Here is a 27,645-nt window from a genome sequence, read left to right on the forward strand (position 1 = left end):
GAATACAATGCCTTTCTCATGAGCTGTAAATGCAGGGTCAGATATATATGTGTCAAATTCAAATGCAAGAACCCAAAACTCCAAGGGCAGGATAAGATGTCCATATAAAAAGTGCATGGCACACCATCTCTGCTCTGTCCATGAAGGACAAGAGGATGGAGAGAATGTGGGAGCACAGTACTGTGGGAAAGGGGTATGGAAGGCCACACAATGACCCGCACAAAAGATGTCCACATCCTAATCCCCATGGCCAATGAATATGTCACCTTCTGTGCCCAGAAGGGTTTTGCCAGTGTCATTAAATTAAGGATTTTCAGATAGGGTAGTTATCTTGGATTTTCTAGGCAGGCTCAGTGTAATTATAAGCGTCCTTAGGGGGACAGGAAAGTCACAGTCAAAGAAGGAGGCATGACAACAGAAGCAGAGGTTAGAATCAGAAAAATTTGAAGATGCCACACTGCTGGCTTTGGGGTTGGAGGAAGGGGCCACAAGCCAAGGAAAGCAGGCACGCTTAACAAGCTGAAAAAGACCAGGAGATGGATTTTTCACTGGAGCCTACAGAAGGAACTAGCCTTGCCACACCTTGACTTTAGCCAAGTGAGAATGATTTCAAACTTCTGACCTCTAAAACTATAAGATAATAAATGTATCTTTTTTTTTAAGCCACTAAGTTTGTGGTGGTTTGTGACAGCAGCCAGAGGAAAATCATACGAGATGTACGCTGGGACTCATGGAAACCACATTTCCTGATTCCTGGTTCATGCCTCTTGCCATGACCTCTTCCAGGAGATGCAGCCAACAGATGCAGCAGGGTCTTCCTTTCTGTCCTAGCAGGACAGCCAATATTATTTTAAGATCAGAGGCCGCATATAAGAAAAGCAGAGGTCATACCAGGCTCTGTGGCTCATGTCTCTAATTCCAGCACTCTGGGAGGCCAAGGCAGGTGGATCACCTAAGGTCAGGAGTTCAAGACCAGCCTGGCCAATGTGGTGAAACCTCATCTCTACTAAAAATACAAAAAAATTAGTGGGGCTTGGTGGCAGGTGCCTGTAATCCCAGCTACTCAGGAGGCTGAGGCAGGAGTATTATTTGAACCTGGAGGTGGAGGTTGCAGTGAGTTGAGATTGCGGCACTGTACTCCAGCCTGAGCAATACAACGAGACTCCATCTCAACAAAAAAAGAAAAAAAAAAAAGTAGAGGTCATCTTTGTAACCGCAAATAACTGGGATGGACTTTACGGCCCTCTCAGATGCCAATACCTTAAAGAGACTCTTAACGGTCCCAAGGTAAGAACTCAGACCACATGCACTAGGCATTCTTCAGGATGCATGTGTCACCTGGGCACTCTTCAGATCAGCCTACTTGCGTGCTCACATTCTCATTCTTTGCAAGATTTTGCTCAAGCCCAGCACTAACCGCCATTAAGCCATGGCTGGAAAAGCTCTTCATTTTTGATCCATTTTTTAAAAACACAACTTTTTTATTATACTTCCCATTTCATTTTGCATTCTGCATCCTATGTTCTTTTACTGCATAATATCCTTATTAAATGATACATTTGGACCACTGGCAGGACAGCAAAATAGGCTTTCCTGCCAAAGCTGCTACACAGCCTAGCCTGGGGTGATACTGAAAGCTCCGGCGGATCATTCACCAGTACCTTGTACAATCTGACTTTGCAGACCTCCCAGCACATTCTCTGGGCTGAGGCATGGGGGAGCAGACACAGGGCTGGGCAATCAGTCTCCTGCAAGCACTTCTTTGATAACATGCACTGCCCTAATCTTTCCTATTCTATCACACAGGTGCCCTGGGATTCCCCCATCATCATAACGCAAAGAAAAAGCTTTAACTTACATTTTTTGTTTTTTTAGGTGGAGTTTCACTCTTGTTGCCTAGGCTGGAGTGCAATGGCACGATCTTGGCTCACTGCAACTTCTGCATTTTGGGTTCAAGCGATTCTCCTGCTTCAGTCTCCACCACACTGAACATGCACCACCACACCTGGCTAATTTTTGTATTTTTAGTAGAGACGGGGTTTCTCCAAATTGGTCAGGCTAGTCTCGAACTCCCGACCTCAAGGAATCCACCTGCCCCAGCCTCTGGAAGTGCTGGGATTAAAGGCATGAGCCACTGCACCCAGCCTTAACTTACAATTCTTTCTTTCATTCTCACTGCAACTCTTCAAAATGGCCCAGTGTCGGGATCCCATTTCTTTCTGCTAAAATTTACTGTGACAACACTCAAAAACATTCATTTCAGAGGGCGTTCATGTTGATAAAAACAGAGCCAACAGTGAACTCCGGCTTTAGGAGTGACAAAACAGGGGTGCAGGCTGGTATCAGTTCAGGAGTGAAGATCCCATGCCTTTTCATGACACTAGCTTTAAGTGTTCAGGACTGTGCATCCTCTGAAGACATTTGCTTTTAAGTAACACCCACATTGTCCCAGCCTGCCTCCCTGACAATGGGAAACCTTTGCACGGAGCTGGTTATGAATTATCAGAGGGCAGCATGTGTGAAGAATTTTCTGAATGGCTGAAAAGCACCCTTTTTCCACATGCTGATAAGTCTCTAACAGCTGAACTACAACTCCTTGATGGACAGAAAAGAAGAACCACATCCCACAATATAACCCACTGGGCTCTCAGAAAAGGTGATTCTGACAGAAAATAACGGGCATGCTCTATATTTAAATGGGGCTATGATTGAGCAGATTTACTTCAGTCCCAGAATTAACATCGCCACCAAAGGAGAGTAGCCATGCCCTCGGGTCTCAAAAATCACAGATGCTCACAGTACCAGGAGCCCTTCCCTACCAGTGGCTCCTGCATCCCTCAGTAACAGAGTCCTTCTCAGAAAACATTCACTAAGGACACATTAAAAGTGAGTGCTCAGACTCTGGAAGTCTAACAGGGAGTAAAACGCTCCGTTGTCTCAAGAATCCCATAGGCAAGTGGTTAGATACCAAACAAGACACTCACTGCTTGATGAGTACTGGTCATAGAAGTTTCCACATGGGCTCAGACATTGGGGAAAATGACACTAAATATGGGCATTGAAGGTGTTGGCTGGAAGCGGGGGTTACAGAAAAAAGAACTGAATAGTGGGCAGAAAGGACATAAGAGCGACAATTAAGAATCAGGAAAGCAGTTTTCTCAGGGAGTTCAACAGGGTATAATCCCCCGAAGACAGTACAAGTTGGGGAAAAACAATTGTGGAAGACCCCAGAGTCATGGTAAGGAGTCCACAGTGGATCCAAGAGGCAATGACGAGACCTGCCAGCACTCAAAGCCAGAGGAGGGCACACGTGTTTGTTCACTCATTCATTCAACAAACATTTGGGGACCAAATCTTCTCCTGCTACTGCAGTGGGTGCTAGAGGTGCAAGGGTGAGCTAAAGAGACTGGCTCCCTCTCCTCCTGACACCTGCAAATCTGTTGTGAAAACAAAAAATTATTAAAACAAGAAAAATAAAGAGCCTTGAGTATTAACAGTATATAAAAAAAGTGAGGTAAACAGGGAGCCCAAGAAGCCTGCTAGTTGAGAGTCAGGAGCGAGCAATTGTGTCTCAGCTGAGACCCAAGGATCTAGGCAGCCAGGCCAAGAAGGGGAAGGCAACAAGAGCAATAGAGAGCATCAGGGAGAAGGAAGAGCAGGTGAGAGGAGCAGAGCCCACAGAGGGCAATGTAGTCCAGGACTTAAAGGAACGTGGGATGGCTGAGCAGAGGATGCCAGATGATGGGAAGCAGGATGGTGGGGATTGAGGGATGGGCCAGAGGGGCTGACAGGGAGCAGGGTGGTGCTGTGATTTAGTTCTGAGGACTCTGAAGAACGAAGGAGACCTGCAAGAAAGTGGGGTGTTGCGTTTGGTCCAGATCAAAAAAGAGAAATGGCAGAGCCAGGGTGACAGCACTGGTGAGAGACGGGCAACAACTGACACAGCTATAAGGCCGAGCCTAGACTCAACAGAAGCAGCTACTGAGCCACGGAGTGAATGAGGAGAAGGCAGACAAGGATTACTCCCACGTTAAGAGCCTGAAGGGCGTGGAGCTGGGAATGCTGACTGAGGTGTCAGAGGAAGAAAGGAGGACTGGGGAAGAAATAACGCAAGGAGCTGGGTTTAAGCATGAAGGGGAGAACACACACAAAAACACCACCTGATCAGCATCCTTCACCAATGGTCGCCAGGCCTTCAAGAGATGTCTCAAGGAATGGGAAGCTCGTCTTTCCCAGATGGTGAACTCCATCCCTGACAGTGAATTGCTGGAGACCGGGTGTTCTTTCTCACAGGGAGACAATGCCTGCCTCCCGATAACATGTATGTACTGATCCTGGTTCCCCATGCAGGAGCAAATCACAATAAGCCAACTCCCTCTTAGTGTCACAGTTCCCCATAACTGGGAAAGATTCTGGTCATTTTCAACTCACTTACATCAGACATCAGAATCTTAAGCTTGTAGGCAGAATGTCAGCGTCCTGCTACGTGCACTTCATTTCAACAACTTCATTTCACGTTGGAAGAAACTAAGGCCTAGCATGAAGAGCAAAGTGTGCCCCAAATCACCCAGCTCCTCTGGCTGAGCTGATTGGAGATCCTGAGATAGCTCTGACCCCCTCCAGGGCTCTCTCAATATATCATGCTGCTGCGTGTAATCCAACTCCAAAACCCTATGCTGAGAGCATCCACATCTCGGAGGGAGTTCTTGGCTCTGCTCTCAGGAGATCCATTGAAATTAAACAGAGTTGAAAAATAAATAAACCCACACAAAGTATGAATAGTATTTCCATGAATACAAGCAGCAACTCCACTCCTTATTTATGGCTTCACCTGCCACAAAACCAAAAACTCAAGGGTGTCAATAAGTGGATTGTAACATTGTGATGGTTAATTACAGAGAAAATAATGTCTATGCAGGCCCTTTGGGAAACACACTGATGTCTGCAGCAACTGGCAGGGAGCTTCACGGGGGCATTGCCTTTGTGTTTCAATAAATACTCATCCTTTTCCAGAGTCTCAGGATCTCTGGATCAGGTAAGGTAAGATGGGTCACCTTGGGTAACTGCCCCTCTCGCTCAGCTCCCTCCCATGATACTGAACTTATGTTTGTGCATCTCTCATGCTGGGTATTACACTACCTCCTGGGCAGCTCATCCCAGCTCTGGACAGAACGATCCTCATTAGGAGGAGGTTGACATCTGGCTCCTTGCCATGTGCCTCCATAGTTCTGGGGCCACCAGAGCAATCCTCATCTCTCTTTCAGAGGACAGCCCTTTGACTGTTTACTGAAGCTGAGCATGTCCACCCTGAGCCTCTGCTTCTCCAAGGTAAACACGTCCTCACTTCTTCCCACCATTTCTTACATAACCAGATTTGAACGGGCACTGTCACTCACCTGGATTTTCCTAAGCATGCTGCTTCATCTAGGCTGTCCTTACACATTTGTGCTGTCCACAAACACAAATGCAGCAGCCCGAAATCACACTAACTGACAGTCAGTTAAAGAAATCTGTTGCCTTTGTCATCCCAGCGAAAATACTGTGTTAACATGCCCACATCGCCCAGCCCCTACTAAACGCAGCTTGAGATCTGGTCCCAAGCGTGGGGTTCATTCTAAAGGAGCACGCTGATAGATACAGCATCTACCCCCAGTCTCTCAGCCTGCCTCAAAGCATTTTCATGATCTTTCCAGGTTCCCATAACCTATCTGCCAGTCCAGTGAAACTGCTCAAAGTTAGTGATCACTGTCATTCGCCCAGCCACCATGCTTCTAAGCTACCTTCAAAATGACCCAGACACATCAAACCATAAACACAGCCAGTTATGAATCCCGTTTACTTCAGCTTCTAACCTCTTCCCTTTGGGAAACCATGCCATTTGCCTTTGGTGGCCATCCCCGTCACCCAATCTCACCCCATGTGTTTTAAGCAACTCTCCATTATCCTGTGACCAGAAATAGGCACAGGGCTTAAAGTTAACAAAAAAGTGCCAGCCTCCCTCACTACCCTCCCGTAATTGCAGTGACTGGTTTCAGGAGGAATTACCAGCGGCGATTCAGAGGCAATATGGGGGAATAAGACAAAGGAAAAAAATCTGCTTTCTACTGGGATTGACGAGAACAGGATGCAAGTCTGAAACTTCCTCCATGTAGAAAAAGTTACCCTGAGAGAAACCAAGGCAGAGAAAAGTAGAACAAAGGAACAGAGAAAGACCTAGCTACAAATCCCCTGGATCCAACTCTGCCTGAAGGCTGCCCTATCTTTGAACTTGCAAATCCTATTAACTATCAAATTTCCCTTTTTGCCAAAAGCCAATTTGGGTTGACTTTCCGCCAAAGAGTGCAAATCAAAATTCTACAACTTTCCTCAGTCACATCCCTTACCAAAGTTTAATCACTTATTGAGGCCCCCATCTACAGCATGGTATTGTAGTTAAAAACTCAAGCTACTGAATCCAGTCCAGGCTCCATCTTGACCGCCTTTGGGACCATGGACAGATCACCGAAGCTTATCTGCCTCATCCTCCCCGCCGTAAAATAGTTTTACTAACTGTACCTGCCACAAAGAATCACTGTGAAGAAAGAGTGAATTTATAGAAAGTCCTGTAACAATATCTAGCATATAAAAATACTCAAAATACTGTTGGTACTGTCATCGTCACTGTCATTTTTATGCCATTATTATTATTATTACCAGTTAAGTTATTCAGTCAAAAGTCAATGTTTTACTAATTAAACCTATACTAGCGTGGGGTAACTCTGCCTTCTTTTAGAAGGCCTTTTCCATCATCTCTGGGAGAGAGTTTCCTTACATCAAGACCAACATGAACCCACCTTCCCCCCTCTAATCCCTTTTCCAAAAACTTACCATCCACTGCCATGGCATAATTAACTCCACCTACCTGCTTAGAGGAAGGTTCTGACTGCCCCAGGGATGCAGCTGAGGGGTGAGAACAGGGACAGGGGTGTGTCCCCCGGCCTTGGCACTGGCTGAGCACCCCGCTATGCAGGCACACAGTTCCACCTTGTTTATATTCAGTCTAGCTAACTCAAGGCAAATCTCAGAAAGCAAAGCGAAGTTCCTAATTAAAAGGTAGCCTTGAGCTGCCAATAAAATTATGCATAAAGGAAACGTTTAAAAACACAGTTGTGACTTCCTTGAGACAGATTTTCAGTTGCGATCTTTCTTCTTAAATTCAAGTGTGGGGGTAAATAAAAATAAAGTCAGCTCTTCACCGCTGCCATTCCCTCCCTCTCCGAAGCCTAGAAAACCATCTTTGATAGGCTGGCTAGAAAAATGGCAAGTCTTGCGGTTCCCACTTATTTCTGGAAAGTAGCAGAGATCATTTGTTTCTATTTGTTTGAGGAGAGCAAACTCTTTGCTGCCTCCCTGTGCTCGGCCTGTCATGTAACTGATCATATTTCATCCCGAGCCCAGCCCTGACAGCTCGAACAAACCTCTCCCATAGCACCCTGCCTTCCTCCATCACAAACGCACGTCACAACGTGCCGCAATCCTTCGCTACCTGTCTTTTCCACTATACTGTGAATCTCCAGATCTGATCTCCGTATTCTCAGCACCAAGCTTAGTGCAGGCATCCAGTAACACCACCACCACAAAGCTGAATGGGTAAATCAACGAATGGATACACAGACCAACTCATGAACTATACGGCCCCATGAATTAGCTCAGTAATTTCCCCAGGGCCCAACCTTTTCCCACAGTCACTGACTTGATTTGACATTTGTGCACCCACTACCCTCCCACTACATCAAGGTACGCCTTATTTTGGTTGCTTTTCCCTTTTTCTGACGACTGCCTCCTACCACCTCTGTGACCCTAGACATGTCACTTTCCAAAACTAGAAATCCACCTTCCTGCTAGATGGCACTGAGTTTCTTTTCTAGGGTTCTGTGACAGCTCATGTTTCCTTTCTTCTCTCCCTCCCTCTCACTTTGGCTTCCAGTCTTACCTTCGAAGCTCCCAGAAAACAGGTAAATCCAGGTGACGGCTGGGATGCAGAGAAGACTCAACGAGGCAGCCAGGAATTTCCGTCTCCCCCTGCAGATTCCCAGCATCCTCTCGGAAGTGGCAATCCCTAATCCCAGCGCCGTTTCTCTGTCCGGAGCATGAAGTCCTGGGCCTCCCTCATAATACTTTCTGAAAGGAAGAGAAGGAGGAAGGCCTGAGTTCTTAGCACTGAAGACAGATGTAAGTTACCGAAGAGAAATATCTCACAGATCCTGAAAAGGGTTCAGCTGATCTAGGTTTCCTGCTAACTTTCATCCCAAGAGATGATGCTGCAGTCTTACAGTCTTCAAAACTGAGACAATAAGTAAACAACAAAAACTATAAGACACCCCTCCCCCACCTTTCACACACACACACACACACACACACACACACACACACAATAGTACGAGGACCATTTAGTTAGCACCTATTATGTACCAAGCAAGGACCATGTGCTGCTGTGTTTCAAAAGAAGACTAGAACAGGCTGGGCTCACACCTGTAATCCCAGCACTTTGGGAGGCCAAGATGGGTGGATCATTTGAAGTCAAGAGTTCAAGACCAGCTTGGCCAATATGGTGAAACCCTATTTCTACTAAAAATACAAAAATTAGCTGGGCATGGTGGCATGCCTGCAATCTTAACTACTCAGGAGGCTGAGCCAGGAGAATGGCTTGAACCTGAAAGGCGGAGGTTGTAGCAAGGTGAGATCGTGCCGCTGCACTCCAGCCTGGGTGATAGAGGGAGAGGACACAAAGGAAAGAAAAAGAAAGAAAGGAGAAAGAAAGAGAGGTGGCGGAGGGAGCGAGGAAGGTGGGGAGCAAGCAAGCAAGAATAGAACAGATGATGGATTCAAAAAAGTGTCGCCTAATGAGAGACAGAAACAGAAAAGATCTATGAGAACCCCAAGCTGAGATCTGCAGGGACCACTCTGGAAGGACAGATGAAGGTGCTGACTGCCCTGTGTGTGATGAGAATGGCAGAACGGTTCCTACGTTCTGGGCAGAGGAGACGGAGAAAGGCACTGGTGTCGACTGAAGAGTACATGCCAAGGCAAGGAGATGGGAGAGGCCACCACCTCCACTGGATGGTCCCCTAAGCACAGCTGAAAACCTCAGAACACTAAGTAGGGACTCTGTCTTCACAGCTTCCACCTTCAATTTGGAAGAAGAGGTCCAGAGAATCACAGAAACCATTAAAACATGCAGAGAAGAGGTAAGAACAGACAGTCTGGGGAGGGAGTATCCTCAGACCATGGCAGCAGACTGGCCGTGGGTATCAAGGGAAGAGGGAGGAGGTCAGTGCAGACAGATTGGATGGCCCATCACTTTTCACCTAAGTACTGACCAGGGAATCAGGAAACCTACAAAGGAGTTAAAAAAACCAAAAGACCCTCAGACCTTATCTCTACCCACCTCCTAACATAGACGTCACGCTCACTATAGGTGGAAAGATAAACCCACATGGTGCCTCCCTAACAGAGCGGAACTCACCCACTGGACACAGCTATAAAAAGCTTCAGATTCCTAAGAACAGAAGTCTATAAAACACCTGGCTTGGTGCTCCCCCTTCTATATTCCCAAATGCATCCTTCCCTCTTTGGTAACCCTTGTATCACCTGACAGTGGTCTGGCTCAACTGACTTCTTCCCCCACCATTCCTGGCATTTCCAGAAGACAGGTACCCACCCCGTCGGATCCACTTGCGTTCCTTAAGAATTCGCATACTGCCTGTCAGCTGCAGGTGCCTGGTAATTGTCTATTAAATGAATAAATGGAATCAAATTCTATCCAGAGGCCACCGTCTCAAGCTTCAGGAGTCTGTTCGGCGAGCTGCCAGCAATAAACACCTGATAGAGCCGATCTCAACTGTCAGTGCTGGGCCTCCTTCTGCAACCATTCTGACACGATTTTCTACATGGCCTTCTTTCGGAACAGATGAAAGACCATAGGGCTGGAGGGTGCGGACTAGAAAGTAAAATTGAAAAAGCAAAATCCTTCTGAACAGAGAATGTTGACTTGAAAAAAGTCCCCTCCAAGGAATGTTCATCTGAAGCATAAAAAACAAACCCTACGCACACATTCTGCTAGTCACAGAGAATGAGAACCACCAAGACCCATGAACCTCCTAGGACAAAAGGAAGTGCAGGAAAGAGGGCTATGCAGTTAGAGAGAGATGAGTTCAAGCCCAGATGCTGCACTGGACTGGCCGCACCCTGACAAGTCCCCCGTCGCAGGAGGAGCTTCCTTATTCATCTATAAATTGGGATGATACCCTCTATCTTGGAGGGTTGCTTTGAGGCCCAAATCAGAAAGCCCTTGATGAAGTGCTTGCCAAAGATGTGTTGAGTACGTTTCAGGGGTGATCCTTCCCAGAGGGCAGAAGAGCATCCTTAATGAGGTTTTCTCTCTCTCCACTCCCACACTTCCCTCCCAAGGTTAGGTAGAAAACAGATCCCAACAAACAGGTATGCCCAATATACCAGCTAGGCGATGGAAAACTGAAGGATCCACCTATTCAGTTCTCCTTCGGGAGTTCCAGTTCTCCCTAAGTATCCATGAAGCCTCAAGTCCCTCATATAAAATGGTATAGTATTTGCATATAACCTACACCTGTCCTCCTATATACTTCACTTTAAATCACCTCTAGATGGCTTCTAATACCTAACGTAGGCCAGGCACGGCAGCTCGCGCCTGTAATCCCAGCACTTTGGGAGGCCAAAGCGGGCAAATCAGCAGATCAGGAGATAGCTGGGATTACAGGTGCATGTCACCACACCCACCTATTTTTTGTATTCTTAGTAGAGAAAGGGTTTTGACATGTTGGCCAGGCTGGTCTCAAATTCCTGACACCTCAGGTGATTGACCTGCCTCGACCTCCCCAAGTGCTGGGATTACGGGCATGAGCCGCTGTGCCCAGCCGATCTGGTAAGCTACAAACACAGGATTCAAAGCTAAATGTATTATATATAATGTGATCACAAGCATCCTTCGGCCCAAAGCAAGAAATTTTATATACATGCACAATAACCTATGTATCTACATATACCAAAAACAAAAGGCTTAAATGTTGAAAATTGTCTTTCAGTATAGAATATGACTAATTTAAACATATTAAAATATATATATACTTCTGGAAATTTTATACAAGCAGCCTGCATTGCTTTTATAATATAAAAGTTATTTAAAAACTGGCAAGGAGTGGTGGCTCACACCTGTAATGTCAGCACTTTGGGAGGCCGAGGCAGGTCTATCACCTGAGATCAGGAGTTCAAGAACAGCCCAGGCCACATGGTGAACCCCTGTGTCTACTTAAAACACACACACACACACACACACACACACACACACACACAAGAATTAGCTGGGTGCGGCGGTGCATGCCCATATTCCCAGTTACTGGAGAGCCTGAAGCAGGATAATTGCTTGAACCTGGGGGGCGGAGGTTGCAGTGAGCTGAGATCTTGCCACTGCACTCCAGCATGGGTGACAGAGTGAGACTCCACCCCAAAAATAAATAAATAAATAGACAGATAAAGTTATTAACAGTTTCAATCTCTAGGTCTTAATTATACTGCTTGAAATTAAAAATATCTCAGCACAGAGTGTGTGTGTGTGTGTGTGTGTGTGTGTGTGTGTGTGTATATTAAATTTACAAGCTCAGTGCAGTGAGCTAACATCTGTCATGTCCTAATTGGGAATACACCCTCCAGAGGTGGCTGGTTACCATTTGAGAGACTCCAGTCAGAAGCCCACATTCCAAGCGTGTGCTCCAGTTATCTCTCATCAGCACCAAAGGCTGTCTTTTAATTAACATCATGGATGTTAGAAGTAATTTTTAATGGGTATTCGAGATGTGTGGATTGTCTAGAAACACTGCACATGAAGGAGGAATAAAAATCTAAAAAAAAATATTTAGACACACATACATACATACAAACACACCTACATATGGAGAACAAAATGGCTCAAACCATTCAGAATTGCTTAGGATCCCAAACTGATCTGAGGTGCACACAGCAGTTGGAGGATTTGGACCATTGATTCTAACTAGAAGACTGCCTGAATCCTGCCACTCACACCTTGTCACTCGTCTTCAGTGAACCTTTCTAGCAAGGTGCTGTCCCAGCACCTAAAAGAGGAAAGAGCTGGACATCACTGAGGTTTTGTTATAAAACAGGTCCTATGGCAGATGGATCCTAAAGACGTTAGCTTTATTATCATTATTTCTATTATTGCCATTATTGTTTTCCTACTGCACACCTTTACACAAGACAGACAGACAGACACACACACACACACACACAGCCTCCCCAGCCCCCACACCCTGCCTACTGTATACTGGATGTCTTTCCTCCTTTCTGGGACCTCAGCAGAACTTTCAAGTCCTCACTGCTTCTATAGAGGACCTCTCTGTCAAGTCTAGACCTGAAGCCTCTCCCTTTTTACTTCTAAACTCCTACAGGAGTCAGCAGCACACTCCTAATCACCTAATTATCTTCTGTTCATTTCCGTGCATTACCTAATCTCTCCTCATTGGACTAAAACCCCTTTAGGGCAAAGGATCTAGGTCTTCCAGGGTTAGTTTTAAGCCTCTCCCTGAGACCAGCATCTAAGACCAAGGAATGTTTACACTAACCAACCTCTACTCCAAGGTTGGTCCTTGAACCAACAGTCATCAGCCTCAGCTGAGATATTTTAGATATGCAGAATCTCAGGATGCAGCCAGCCCCACCGAATCAGAACTGGCATTTTAACAAGATCTCAGGTGATTCAGGTACACATGAATGTGTGAGAAGCCTAAATAATGGATTAATAAACAAAGCTGGCTGCCCCTTCTCCTCTCTGCTCCTCACTTCACCACTGCAGTAGGGCAAACTGAAAACTGTTCGCATCCTCGACTTTGTTGATTGCAAATTTGTCACAACGGCTTCCTAAGAGATGAAAGCAGAGTTTCTATACGTGTGCCTTTTTCTAACTAAACAAAAACATCTATGGACTCAGGGTGGCTCTGATGCTGTGCCCAGCTTCTCATCAACGTCCCCTACACTTGAATACTGATGGAACAGCACCAGCACTGCCCACTTCATTCCACTCACCTTACCAAAGAGAAAAGCGAGACTAAGAGAGGCTAAAGACACTGACTGACTGGTTGGAAACCCTGGGAGACTCAAATTCTTATACTGTTTCCTATAAAAACAGAAAATCAATTCTTTTTACAGTCTATCTCCCCAACCAGACCCTCAATGCCACCAGGGCATGGACTTGTCCATTTCGCCCAGTGCTGCCTTGTTCATACTAGCACAGTATCTAGTGTATAGAATAGAAGCTGATCAATAAATATTTATTGAATAAATCAATGACTATCTCCATCATGGCCAGCAGTCTCCCTGGATATTCATTACCATACAAACTACTCCAATCACACAATACCCTCCACCCTTCCCTGCCAAGCCCATCTATAGAATGCTGTGGAACTTCTACTGTGAGATCAGAAAAGTCCTCTTTATCCTCAACTTCCTTCCTCTCACTTCATTCTACCTCTTGCTTTTATATGAAAGTGGAGCTGTCCCCTCAAAGAAAGATCGGTTCCCCTCTTGCAAAGCATGTACCCACCTAAGGGATAAGAAATGGGTCTCTGTCCTTCTGGATTCCAGCTGTGTCTACTGGATCCTCCTGCCACTCTCTCTTATGAAGACCCCTGACCCACTGTGGCTCACCATCATCCTCTCTGTCCTTGGCAACTACTGGTCACTGCTCTCATTCCTTTTTTCTTTAAGCCAATAGGTTACAGTAATTTATTTCACATAAGAACAGCATATTTCAGGCTTACAATTTCTATTTATTAAATAATCAACAAAAATAATCTGTAAGAAATCCCAAAAGCAACCGTAAAGGATAACATGCAAAATGTGCAAATGTACTTTAAAATGCAAGTTATTCTGTAGCATTAGCAAGGTAGAACTTTGTCGAAATTAAGGCATCCACCTCATTGTAGCTAAAAATCTTTTTGCATGTATAGCCAATGCAAATGTACAAATTACAACGTAGTAGTGATGTTAAAATGTGTAACACTTCCTCAGATAATTTATTTGAAGGTACTAAAAGAAGGTCATGTTTGTATTTCATTATTTAAGGAAGCCATCGGCTCATTTCTAAAGCTTCGTAAGGCATTGCACTGGTAATATATGTGTGGCCAGGACAAACTGTTCCCTGGACTTAAAAGATGAAAGACACGCCAGGCACAGTGGCTCACACCTATAATCCCAACACTTTGACAGAGCAAAGAGGGAAGGAGTGCTTGAAACCAGGAATTCAAGACCAGTCTGGGCAACATAGAGAGACCTCCGTCTCTTAAAAAAAAAAAAAAAAAAAAAAAAAAGTAAAGAATTTATCTGGGCATGGTGACGTCTGCCTGTAGTCACAGCTACTCCAGAGGCTGAGGGAGGAGGATTGCTTGAGCCAAGAGTTTGAGGCTGCAGGGAGCTAAAAATCACACCACTATACTATAGCCTGGAAGACAGAGTGAGACCCTATCTCTAAAAAATAAAAATTAAAATAAAAGCAAAAATAATGAAAGACAATATCCTATATTGCTCTTCAGATTTAAAACGATTTTTATGTGTGCGCACATACATACGATCCCCCCATCACACAAAATAAACCGCCTGTAATCCAAAGGGGAGGTCATTTACTCCTCTCATTCTCCATAACTAATCTCTGCATGACGGTTCTCTCATTCTTCCTCCCCTCCACTCACTTCCATGATGAAAATAGCCATCCAAAATATCTGCCACTTCACATGGACCAGGTTCCCATTCTAGACCTTGCCATCAATCAAAGCAGCACAACCTGCAATGTCTCAGATGTCAACATCCACCACAATCCCCCGCAGTCCCCTTGCCAGCCCGCCAAGGCTACAAGTGCACAGATTCTTCACTGTCATTATGACCACCAATCCACTATCCTTCTTTGTCACTCTCCACCCAGGTCTAGATTTTTTTTGTATTCTCTCTTGTTCATTGTAAATGCTGCCGCAGCTCATTACTAAAATCCCCTTCTGTAAAAACTCGCCCCTCCCTTGGCCCTTTCTGTTTCAGATTGCCCTAGCCTGGGAAAATCCAATGCTTCAGATGAACACAACCCTACCTGCTCTTCATAGCTTTATATGTGAAGCCAAATGGGGTAGGAAATCACAGCATCAGGCGGGCAGATTTGTTTCAGTTAATCATTTCTGATTTCAAATGGGCAGTCAACTGCTCAAAAACACTACTGCCTTTCTCTAATAAACTCACTTCCCCATCCTCTGAGATACTTATTTCATACATTTTTTCCCCTCAAAACTCTTCCTTCCTGAATGATAAATTTCCTAAGTATAAGTAAGTATTCCAGGATTCAATGTGGGATCCACACTTTCTTTTTCTCTCTAGGTGAAAGCCACCATGCCAACAGCTTGCAAAACAATCTCCAGACTGAAGACTCCCATTTTCCTCCCTGTAGCTCTGGCCTCTCTTCTTAGCTTCAGGTCCATGTGTACAATGACCTCTTCCTATATACCCACTGGACAAACCTGCTCGCATTTCAGACCTCAACTCCGGATTTCCTCTTCCAAACCGGCTCCTATCTAGATCTCTCCCCACTCCAGAAAGGGCAGTATCATTTACTCCACTGCTCAAGCCACATTTATGGGAGCCATTCTCAATTCCTCAAACAGCTCATCTTACGCAATCCACGCATCCTCCAATTCAAATTTCCACTATTCCATGCCTCAAATGTATCTTCTCTCCTTTTCCACAGTCACTATATGAACAGAAGCCACTATTGCCTCATACCTGTGGTTTCTGCATTAGCAGCCTCATTCAAACTCCATTTGAAATTACTCAGTGTTTTTCATCAACTTTTTTTTTTTTGAGATGGAGTCTCACTCTGTCACCCAGTCTGGAATGCAGTGGCAGGATCATGGCTCACTGCAACTTCTGCCTCCCAGGTTCAAGTAATTCTCCTGCCTCAGCCTCCCAAGTAGCTGAGACTATAAGCATGTGCCACCATGCCCAGCTAATATTTTTCATTTTTATTTTTAGTAGAGATGGGGTTTCACTGTGTTGGCCAGGATGATCTCGAACTCCTGACCTCATAATCCGCCCACCTTGGCCTCTCAAAGTGCTGAGATTACAGGCATCAGCTACCGCGCCTGGCATCTCATCAACTTTTTTTTTTTTTTTTTTTTTTCGAGAAGGAGTTTCGCTGTTGTCACCCAGACTGGAGTGCAATGGCATAATCTCGGCTCACCGCAACCTCCGCCTTCTGGGTTCAAGCAATTCTCCTGCCTCAGCCTCCCGAGTAGCTGGGACTACAGGTGCGCACCACCATGCCCAGCTAATTTTTGTATTTTTAGTAGAGACGGGGTTTCACCTTGTTGACCAGAATGGTCTCGATCTCTTGACCTCGTGATCCACCTGCCTCGGCCGGGATTATAGGCATGAGCCACCGCGCCTGGCCTCATCGACTTTTAAATCGAAACTCTTTGCTTCACCTAGAAGCACCTGGCTTGAGGTCTATCTCTCTGACCTCGTCTCTGGCCATTCTCTCTGCTCTACTCCAGCCACACTGACCCCTTCACTTCTAGAATATGCCTCAGGGTCTTTGCAAGTATGCCCCCTGTGTCCAAAATGCTTATGCCAGGCTCTTTGCTGGACTGCATTCTTATCTCTCTCGACTAGATCTTGAATGCTATCAACTCGGAGAACTCTTCCCAGACAGTCCTCGGCCTAAGTAGTCGCCTCTCTGACGCTGTCTGTCACCATGCTGTGGTCGTTCTCTTCCTAGCACTCATCAAATTTCCAAATTAAACAATTATTTGATTGATTACTTGCTTAATGGCTACGCCCACTAGATTTTAATCTCTAGTTGGGCACAAATCATGACTACTTTATATTCAAGTTATATCTAGACACATAGAGAGCACTCAATGAGTACTGGATGGATGGATGGATGGATGGACGAATGGACGTACAGACGAACAAATGTGCCATCCTCAGGCAGTCTGCAGTCACTCTGATACCGCTCCAATAAACCCTTTTAAAACAAAGGCCCAGCAACTAGCTGCCTGACTACACAACATCTGTAATATGACAAATGAAATCCACACAGTGCCCCACACAGATCCCTGTGGCAATGGGGTACTACTGCCGCTCAGACATCCTCTCGTACGTGTGAGGTCATCTGCAAAGTTCACTTCGGTAACTTTCTCTATTTTTCCCTGCTCCATGGAAATGACCACAGCGGAAGCAACTGAAGCCTCCCTCTGGGTCTGGGACCACGTGAGCATCTCTGCAGCATTTCCCCCCTGCAGGTGATCCTCTGGCCGGTCAAACTGGCACTCCCTAATGGCACTTTGCCTTGGAGGCAATATTTTAAAATTCTTCATGTGAACCAATTATACTAAAGGCCACATGCAATATGCTTTGCAACAAACACTGAAAACTTCAAGTTCGCTATGTTGAAAGGACCACAAGGGTCCATTCCTGCCAACTCAGTTTGCCTCGATCCTGATGTGAAGCCAAATTCTCTGGCTCCAGAGAAACATGTACATTTGCCCTCAGAAACACTGTGATGTCACAGATCAGGGACAGTAACACCCTGGGGCATCCAACACAGTCCTTAACCACCCATTTTCATACAGCTCTGCAGTCAAGACACATTACTTGTCACCCGAGTTTCGCCCATCTTGTCTCTGTTATGACAAGCAAACTCCAAGGCACGGTCTGTACTTCACATGGGCCTCACAGCATTTACAAAGCTCTGGGAGTCAGGAAACCTGGCCTCAAGTATCAACTCTGCAGATACGAGCTGCAGGAGCCTGGCAACTGATTCTATCCTAGAGCCTCCCACTGTGTTTCTGGGAAAGCCCATGGCAATAACAGGCAGTCACGGTTGTTGCAAAGATTACGAGAGATCAAATGAAATCCAAACTACTATTATAAAACAGCAGATGAGAAGCGATGCAGTATTAGTATGACTAAAATGAACTGACTGAATATACCTGCTCAACCAGTCAAACTCTAAGGACGGTACAGACACTACTGCTTCCTTGCTCTGACGGTCACACATCAGCTGTAAGGTGGGGAGGATGTGCTCTGACTCTGCCTCAAGGCTGCGTATCTTGGAAAAGGAAAAACTATTGAAAAAGGAAAGAATACTCTTTTATCTACCAGAAAAAAAAAAAAAACCAAACTCCTCCTAACACATTATTCAGTCTGTTACTGCTCTTTTTGGTGGGACCATATCCATTCTTCAAAAAGAGACTACCCCTATAGAACAAATGTCTCAACATTTAGTACTGGAAAATGATTCTCTCATGAAGAATCAATATGCTTCCTTCGATAAGACAACAGCCACTCTTAACAAAACTCACCTTGTTTTCCATAGTCGATTTTAAAAAGGTTTAAAAAAAGAGAGAGATTAATCTTTTTTATTCCTTTTTTTTTTTTTTTTTTTAAAGACAAAGTCTTGCTCTGTTGCCTGGGCTGGAGTGCAGTGGCACGATCTCAGCTCACTCCAACCTCCACCTCCCAGATTCAAGTGATTCTCCTGACTCAGCCTCCCAAGTAGGGATTACAGGCACCCACCACTACACCCAGCTAAATTTTGTATTTTTAGTAGAGATGGGGATCTGCCATGTTGTCCAGGCTGGTCTTGAACTCCTGACCTCAAGTGATCTGTCCCCGTCAGCCTCCCAAAGTGCTGGGATTACAGGCATCAGCCACCACCCCCAGTCAGACATTTATCTTAATATTTTGTTTAACCTGGTATGCTTAAAATACTAGCATGTTAACATGGAATCAATATAAAGCCTTACTAATGAGATGCTTTACCTTCTTCGCATCTCACTCTTCAAATTATCATTGACAGCACATTTCAGTTTCAGCTTAAGACCTGGATAGGCTAGTGGCCACGGTGCTGGACTGGGCAGTTTTCAATATTTTCTAAGCCTTTACATCAGATTGTTTGAGAATGGAGTTGAGGCAGAGAGCCTGGGAGCTTTGCCGTAATACAGGCTGGATAAATAGCAGCAGGAGTTAGTGGCAGCAGAACTGAAGAGAACCGGATGATTTAACTGGATGTGACAGTGCTTAGGAAAGAAGAAAACATTTATTGGGCAACCAGGATACCCAGGTACTATACTGACACTCTCACATGGCCTTAATTCACTCAGCTTTTACGATCCATCTGTGAGGTTCCACTTAACAGAGCAGGGCACCGAGGTCCAAAGAGGTTAAGTGACTTAGGTCCCACAGCAGAAAGAGACGCACTGGGAATAACCCCAAGATTTCTGGCTTCAAACTGAATGTGCTTCTCTGAACCTGGTAGCAAAGGCCTCGAAAATTTGATCCCTGTCAGCCTCACCTTTCCCGCTTCATATCCTGGCATGGTCTAATTCACGCCGTCTAATCCAGAAATACCACATGGGTAAAGCTGCTATGTGGCCTTACACTTCTCTGCCTTTCCAAACCTGCTACCTCTTCTAACCGCTAGGCTTTCCCACACTAACTCTGCTTTTCTCCATGATGAGCCTCTAAAGTCAGTAGTTCTCAATTGGGGGAAGGGGGTGAAATTTACCCCCAGGGGACATTTGGCAAAGTGGAGACAATTTTGATTATTAAGACGGGGAGTTGGCTGGGCACAGTGGCTCACACCTGTAATTCCAGCACTTTGGGAGGCCGAGGTAGGGGGATCACCTGAGGTCAGGAGTTTGAGACCAGCCTGGTCAACGTGGTGAAACCCCATCTCTACTTAAAAATATAAAACTTAGCAGGGTGTGGTGGTGCGCACCTGTAATATCAGCTACTCGGGAGGCTGAGGCAGGAGAATCACTTGAACCCAGGAGGTGGAGGTTGCAGTGAGCCGAAGTTGCACCGCTGCACTCCAGCCTGAGTGACAGAACAAGTCTCCGTCTTGGGGGGAAAAAAAAAAAGATGGCCAGGTGTAGTGGCTCACACCTGTAATTCCAGCACTTTGGGAGGCCAAGGCAGATAATCTCAAGGTCAGGAGATCGAGACCATTCTGGCTAACATGGTGAAACCCTGTCTCTACTAACAATACAAAAATTAGCCGGTGTGGTGGTGCACACCTGTAGTCCCAGCTACTTGGGAGGCAGAAGTTGCAGTGAGCCAAGATCACCGTTGCACTCCAGCCTGGGTAATAAGGCAAGACTCCGTCCCAAGAATTGGGAAGGTGGGATGCTACCAGCATCGGGTGGGTGGAGATCTGGTGGGTTGAAGTCAGGGGTGCTAATAAACATCTTACAAGGCACAGGACAGCCCCACCACAAAGAAGGACTATGCCCCAAATGACAATAAAGCTGAGATTTGAGAAACCCTGGCTTAAGGCAAGCACTTACTCAGAGAGGACACTTCCCTCACTGAAAGGCTTCAAGGATGTTTCAACCTAACACACACACACACGCGCGCGCGCGCGATGACCTACAAATTCGCTGTGGTCATCTTTTCCTCTTTTCATCTCCCTTGGCTTGGGAACATGAAGTGCATTGATCTGCATTCCGCAGTGAGTTTCTTAATTTCCACCCCTTTATATTGTTCCACACAATCTGGATTCCGCTTTCTAAGAGCAAGAACTCAAGCTTAATAGAGCCACAGGTAGGCAGGTGGTGTGGACGTTACTTCTAGCATAGAGCTCTCTCTGGGGTGACACAGGTACAGAAGCAAAGGGAGGAAAGAATCAAGAAGTAATCAAAAATTTCCACTTATAGTATTAACCTCTTTCAACAATGCATTGCCAAAGAGATCTTTAATGCAAATTGATCTTTCCTGAGGATACATATTTTTTCCCAGGGTCAGACCACAGCTTCAGGAAGGCTGATTTTTATGTTTTTCTTCTGAATGTTAAATCAGCCCTTAATCACATCCACGAGGCTACCCATGAAGCCCTGCCTTGGAGTGTTTCCATCTTCATTCTTCTGATTTTCATTCTCGAAATAGACGACTGAAGCAGGCATGCCTCACATTTTCATTCTGCTTAAGCGAATACTCACAGGCATTTCACAAGGGCCAATACTGTGAAATGCACTTCATCATTCCTTCGTGTTGAAGGCTCTTGCCTTGTCTAACTTGCAGTGTACTGTTCCTCCACATTCCAAGGCCTAGGGAGATTTCATGCAAATATCTCTGGTGGCAAATGATACCGGGAAGACAGCTATTGCTTTACCTTTTCTCTACCCCTTGCCGTTCACTACAGTCCACAAGGCACATACTGACTGGGGCACGTGCTATGCCAGGTCCAGGGCTGGAGAATGGGGATGCAGAGATGGACAAGACATGGGCCCCTGCTCTTGAGGAGCCTTAATAGAGTGAACGGGACAGTCAGGCAGACACAAACACCATAAACATGAACGAAGAATCGTTTGAGCCCATGAGGTCAAAGCTGCAGTCTGCCATGATGGTGCCACTGCACTCCCGTCTGGGCCAGAGCAAGAGCCCGTCTCAAAAAAAAAAAATGGTAGGGAGCCAGGGAGACATGACTCTTAGGAAAAAAATACCTGAGCTGAGCCAAAGAGGATGGCACAATTTCAAAAGGGTGAGGAGGAGAGAGAAGTCATTCCTGGCAGAAAGAACCGCTAGAAAAAATAAAAGACCTGGAACCAGGGTGTGGCAACCAACTGCTCCTTCCAGAAAAAAGGTACAGAGAACATGGGTCTGGGTCAGGACTTGAATGCTCACTAAAGGAGGATCTGAACTTCCTTCCACAGCCCCTAGGGAGCCACTGGAGATTCCTGAGCCGGAACGATGGGATCTGTGCTTTACACAATTAATGGCCAGGAGTGGTAGCTCACATCTGTAATCCCAGCACTTACAGAGGCAATGCTCACTAAAGGAGGATCTGAACTTCCTTCCACAGCCCCTAGGGAGCCACTGGAGATTCCTGAGCCGGAACGATGGGATCTGTGCTTGACACAATTAATGGCCAGGAGTGGTAGCTCACATCTGTAATCCCAGCACTTCCAGAGGCAATGCTCACTAAAGGAGAATCTGAACTTCCTTCCACAGCCCCTAGGGAGCCACTGGAGATTCCTGAGCCGGAACGATGGGATCTGTGCTTGACACAATTAATGGCCAGGAGTGGTAGCTCACATCTGTAATCCCAGCACGTCCAGAGGCTGAGTATGGAGGATCCCTTGAGCTGAGGAGTTCGTAGACCAGCCTGGGCTACAAAATGAGATCTTGTCTTAAGAAAAAAACAAAAAACAAAAAAAACCACACATATATGTTTTTTTTTTTTTTTGAGACAGAGTCTTAGACTGTCGCCTGGCTGGAGTGCAGTGGTACGATCTTGGCTCAGTGCAACCTCTGCCTCCCAGACTGAAGCAACTCCCCTGCCTCAGTCTCCCAAGTAGGTGGGACTATAAATGCACGCCACCACACCTGGCTAGTGTTTTGTACTTTAGTAGAGACAGAAATTCACCACATTGGCCAGAATAGTCTTTTTTTTTTTTTTTTTTTTTTTTTTGAGACCGAGTTTCGCTCTTGTTACCCAGGCTGGAATGCAATGGTGCGATCTCGGCTCACAGCAACCTCCGCCTCCTGGGTTCAGGCAATTCTCCTGCCTCAGCCTCCTGGGTAGCTGGGATTACAGGCATGTGCCACCATGCCCAGCTAATTTTTTTGTATTTTTAGTAGAGACGGGGTTTCACCATGTTGACCAGGATGGTCTCGATCTCCTGACCTCGTGATCCACCCTCCTCGGCCTCCCAAAGTGCTAGGATTACAGGCTTAAGCCACCCCGCCCAGCCTGGCCAGAATAGTCTTGATCTTCTGACCTCATGATCCACCCACCTCAGCCTCCCAAAGTGCTGAGATTACAGGCATGAGCCACTGCACCTGGTGAATAAAAAAATTTTTTTTTAATTAGCCAGGTGTGGTGGCACACACCTGTAGTCCCAGCTCCTTCAGAGGCCACAGTGGAAGAATCGTTTGAGCCCATGAGGTCAAAGCTGCAGTCAGCCATGATGGTTCCACTGCACTCCCGTCTGGGCCAGAGCAAGAGCCCGTCTCAAAAAAAAAAAAAAAAAAAAAAAAGTAACAAAAAACAAAAAGACAGAAAACACAACTAATGACCCTGACAGCGAGCAAAAGAAGGGCTTGGTTAGGTGGAGGCCCAGAAGCCAATGTAAAACTTCCTTCTGGGGGCCTCCCTGCTGGGGACCTCCCAACAGTCATGCCCCTGTTTGGGGGGACTTTCCTTGTTCGCACATGGTGGGTTCAGTCACACAAGGTAAGACTATGCTGAGGGGCCTCTAGCTGCAGGGGATAAACCACGCAGGGAACTGGTTCAAGGATGACCCGTGACACAGCTCCAGTTATGAGGTGTCGTCAAAGTCTCACCAAAGCCACTACGGGGGAAGAGAGTCAGAAAAGAAATTCTTTTAGACAGATGGAAACATTATCTGGCTCAGGTCACAGAAAAAGTCTCTCTAAGGATAAAGCACAGAGTCTGTAAGGACTCCTGATGCCAAGAACCTTGAATTATACTCTGTGATGGTGTCCAACAACAAGGACCTTTAACCCTTGTTTCAACACCCCCAATTTGAGCCACATAAATATCCTTGAGATGAGCTTTTTCTTTTTATTGCTGCGAAACACGGATAACATAAAATTTACCATTTTAACAAGTACGATTCAATGGCATTTACTACATTCCCAATATTAAGCAACCACCCCTTTATCTAATTCTAAAACATTTCCATGGCTCTGAAAGAAAACTAGTGACCTACCATTTTCCCTTACTCCTTGCCCCTGGCAACCAGCAGTCTGCTTTCTGCCTCTACAGAGTCAGCAGTTCCATATGTTGCATGTAAGCGGGATCATTCAACACGTGGCCTTCTGTGTGTCTGGTTCCTCCCACTCTGCACTACATGCCTGAGGTTCATCTATGTTGTAGCACATGTCAGGACAGCATCTTTTTTTTTTTTTTTGAGACAGAGTCTTGCTCTGTCACCCAGGCTGGAGTGCAGTGGTGCAATCTCAGCTCACTGTAACCTCCATCTCCTGAGTTCAAGCAATTCTCCTGACTCCGCCTCCCCAGTAGCTGACATTACAGGTGCATGCCACCACGCCCAGCTAATTTTTGTATTTTTAGTAGAGATGAGGTTTCCCCATGTTGGCCAGGCTGATTTCAAACTCCTGACCTCAGGTGATCCATCCGCCCGCCCACTCGCCCTCCCGAAGTGCTGGGATTACAGGCATGAGCCACCTCACCCGGCCTGGCAACCTGTTTTATAGCTGATCAATAGTCCACTGCATGGGTATGACACATTTTGTCTATCCAATCATCAGGTAATCTTAGTATTTGCTATGCTTTTACTCTGGGCCACTGTGAATAACAGTTCTGCCATGAACATTTGCATGCAAGAACTTGTTTGAGAAGAATGCCTTTTCTTAAGGTTACCTACCACTCTTCGCTCTACATACATGGAATTTATCTTAGTTATTATTGATTCTAAATTTCTAGAACCTAGCACATAGGGAACTCAAGGAATGGTAGCTATTTTATTATTTATGTCTGGCTCTACAGTGAGCACTTAATGTACCCCAAACTCCTCATATTTGTGTATCAGAATTCCGTCCATTATTATACAGATCAGACAACCACAGCTCAGGGTGGGTTAAATAACATGCCATACATTACACACAACAGTATGGGGTAGAACCAGGATTAATCATGGTAGAAAAGTACCTAGCTTGTAAACTGTCACCCAGGAGCTCGACAATGAGAATGAACCAAGTTCTTAGTAACAGTGTGATCATTTTCAAAGCTCAGACCTATAATCCCAACACTTTGGGAGGCCAACGTGGGCAGATCACCAGAGGACAGGAGTTCCAGACCAGCCCGTCCAACATAGTAAAACCCTGTCTCTACTAAAAATCAGCCAGGCATGGTGGCACATGCTGTAATCCCAGCTACGTGGAACTCCGAGGCAGGAGAATCACTTGAACCTGGGAGGCGGAGGTTGCAGTGAGCCGAGATCACGCTACTGCACTCTGGCTTGGGCAACAAGAGCAAAACTCCATCTCAAGAAAAACACAACAAAACTAGGGGTACGGTCTACAGTATCCTCCTCTCCTAATTCCACTTTCATGGTGTGGAATGCTTAGTGGGTTGCTGTATCAGTTTGTCAGGGCTGCTGTAACACAAGTGCCACTAACAGCAGAAACTTGTCTCTTCTGTAGGCTAGAAGTTCAAGGTCATGGTGGGAACAGGGCATGCTGTCTCTCAAGATGCTAGAGAAAATCTGTTCCAGGCCTCTCTCCTAGCTCCTGGTAGGACCTTAGCGTGTGGCAACACAACTCCAATCTTCACGCGGCATTTGGCCTGTGTGCATGTCTGTGTCCAACTTGCCCTGTTATGAGGATACTGGTCATAAGCGATTAAGGACCCAAATGGCTCCAGTGTGACCTCAACTAATTGCATCTGCAACAATGCAATTTCCAAATAAGGTCACATTCTGAGGCACTGCAGGTTGGAACTTTAACATATGAATTCTGGAGAGAGACTTCAACCCCTAACAGTTACCTGCACCATTGAGCAAAAGTCAAGAGTAAACCACTGTCAGACAGAGTGAAGAAGAGGCATTTCAGTGCCATGAGGTCAGGGATACCCAGACCCCAGCAGCCCCTGTCCAAGAGCAGCAGGACTGACTCCATGAAGCTGGAGGATGAACAGGATGGCCCTGACAGCTGCCACAGGCCTCAACATTCTAAATGGTGTGAGAGAAAGAACGTGAAGCCAGGCTTCAGGAAACCTCAGCCAGCACCTGACTCTGGGCCTGCTGAACACACCCTCTCTGAACTTCGGCTTCCAAATTAAAATAACTGTGGGTCCAATAACTGATCTCTAACACCTAACACGCAGCATCTGCTTATCCATTCCAAAATCCATCAGAAGATATAAATCCCTCCTCTGCAGCAGTGCAAAACTATTTCAGGCTTAGAACAATTTCTTACTTTCCTTGCTGCAGCTGAGAACTTTTAGCCAATGTTCTTGCCACCTTCAAAGTTACAGAGTAAGTCTCAGGCACCCAGGCCTCTATACAAAATCCAATTGTTCAGATATATCTCACTCACACAACACATTAGACAGATGTAGCACATAAAGTAAACAGTCTGGTTAATAAGCGCTAGGTCATTAGTTGTGGGGCTGTCAGCAGAACCCAATAACTTTGATGGTACACAAAGCTGCCCCCATCTTAGAAGTCAAGCTAAACGCTTTCCATTTTTATCACCCAATTCATAACCTTGTTGTCTGGCTTTAAGAATCAATAGCCTGGTGGTTTTGGTATCCAATAAATCTGTCTTAGTTTGGACGTTTTTCATTTCCCATTCCACTTGGAGAGAGCAGAGTAAGGTAAATTGCTCTTCTCACAGCATTTGTTTCTCCAAATCTAGAATGTCACACTGATGGCTGGACGCAGTCGCTCACGCCTATAATCCAAGCACTTTGGGAGGCTGAAGTGGGTGGATCACCTGAGGTCAAGAGTTTGAGATTAGCCTGGCCAACATGATGAAACAAACCCCATCTCTACTAAAAACACAAAAATTAGCCAAGTGTGGTGGTGGGCGCCTGTAATCCCAGATACTCGGGCAGCTGAGGCAGGAGAATCACTTGAAACTGAGAGGTGAAGGTTGCAGTGAGCCAAGATTATGCCACTGCACTCCGGCCTGGGTGACAGAGCGAGACTCTGCCTTTAAAAAGAAAGAAAAAAATTCACACTGGCATGTTCCAGAAACCAGTAATGGCAAAGAGGAAAGAATGCAGGCAGCAAAAGCCCCATCCAAAGACCAAGGCAGCTTCCAACTGGGATCGTTTGGGACAATTCACTAAACAAGTGCCACATGAGCAAGAGTCAACTGGTCTACCCCAGGGTGATCCATCAGTCACCTAGCAAATAACATTCATGTAGCACTTAGCATGTGCCAAACCCTGTGCTAAGTAATTGATGTAAGTGATCTCATTAGTCCATAAATTCTACTGCTTTAGGCACAGACACCGATAGACTTAAGATATTTATTTATTTCTATATTTAAATAGTACACTGATAAAAATAGAAAGCAATGCTAGCACCATAACAGAAAGCAGCAAGAGACTGAAAGAACCAGCGCATGGTAAAAGAAAATCAATATCTAGATATACAGATTCAAGAACACTGAATTTAAGCCTGAAAGAGAGCTTCGGAGAGGCAGTTCTCAAATACAATGTAAATTATCTGGATGGGGAAACGGAGGCTCGGACAGAGGATTGGCACATCCAGAGTGAGCCAGAAGGCAAAAAAACAAACAGACAGAATTAAGTCTGGAGTCTTGAGTTCCTGTCTTAGGGTTTTGCTGTTTCTGTTTCATCTTCCTCCTCCTCCTCACATCAACTATTTTTTAAAATTTTTAAAGGACCAAAGTATGGCCAGGTTTATGATTGGGACGCATTTAAGATGTGAGGGAGAAAAACCTTTTATCAATCTCCCAGTCCAAATCCAGAGACAGAGCATGGTTACCAGGAGCTGGGGAGAGGAGGATGGGAGTGCCTGATACTGCACACGGGGATTTCTCTTGGAAAAGAGGAAACGTTCT

The 27,645-nt window shown here is 45.7% G+C and overlaps 1 protein-coding gene across 10 annotated transcripts in view; it reads right to left on the minus strand.

Annotated features, from left to right (window-relative positions):
* LARGE1 (LARGE xylosyl- and glucuronyltransferase 1) overlaps positions 1-27,645 on the minus strand; it is a 635,729-nt gene that overhangs the window by 470,095 nt on the left and 137,989 nt on the right. For 5 of the 10 annotated variants that reach the window (XM_035261739.3, XM_054245858.2, XM_078339229.1 and 2 more), the window contains one exon: positions 7,973-8,160. The exons of 2 other annotated variants lie outside the window; for them this stretch is intronic. In XM_035261739.3, the coding sequence (XP_035117630.2) occupies positions 7,973-8,078 (106 nt within the window). In that variant the 5' untranslated portion in view covers positions 8,079-8,160. Of the gene's footprint in view, positions 1-7,972; positions 8,161-27,645 lie in introns of those variants that run through there. 3 more of the 10 variants (XM_078339232.1, XM_035261959.3, XM_078339234.1) reach the window with 1 other exon arrangement.

The sequence above is a fragment of the Callithrix jacchus genome, chromosome 1, assembly GCF_049354715.1.
Source record: "Callithrix jacchus isolate 240 chromosome 1, calJac240_pri, whole genome shotgun sequence".
Lineage (NCBI taxonomy): Eukaryota > Metazoa > Chordata > Mammalia > Primates > Cebidae > Callithrix > Callithrix jacchus.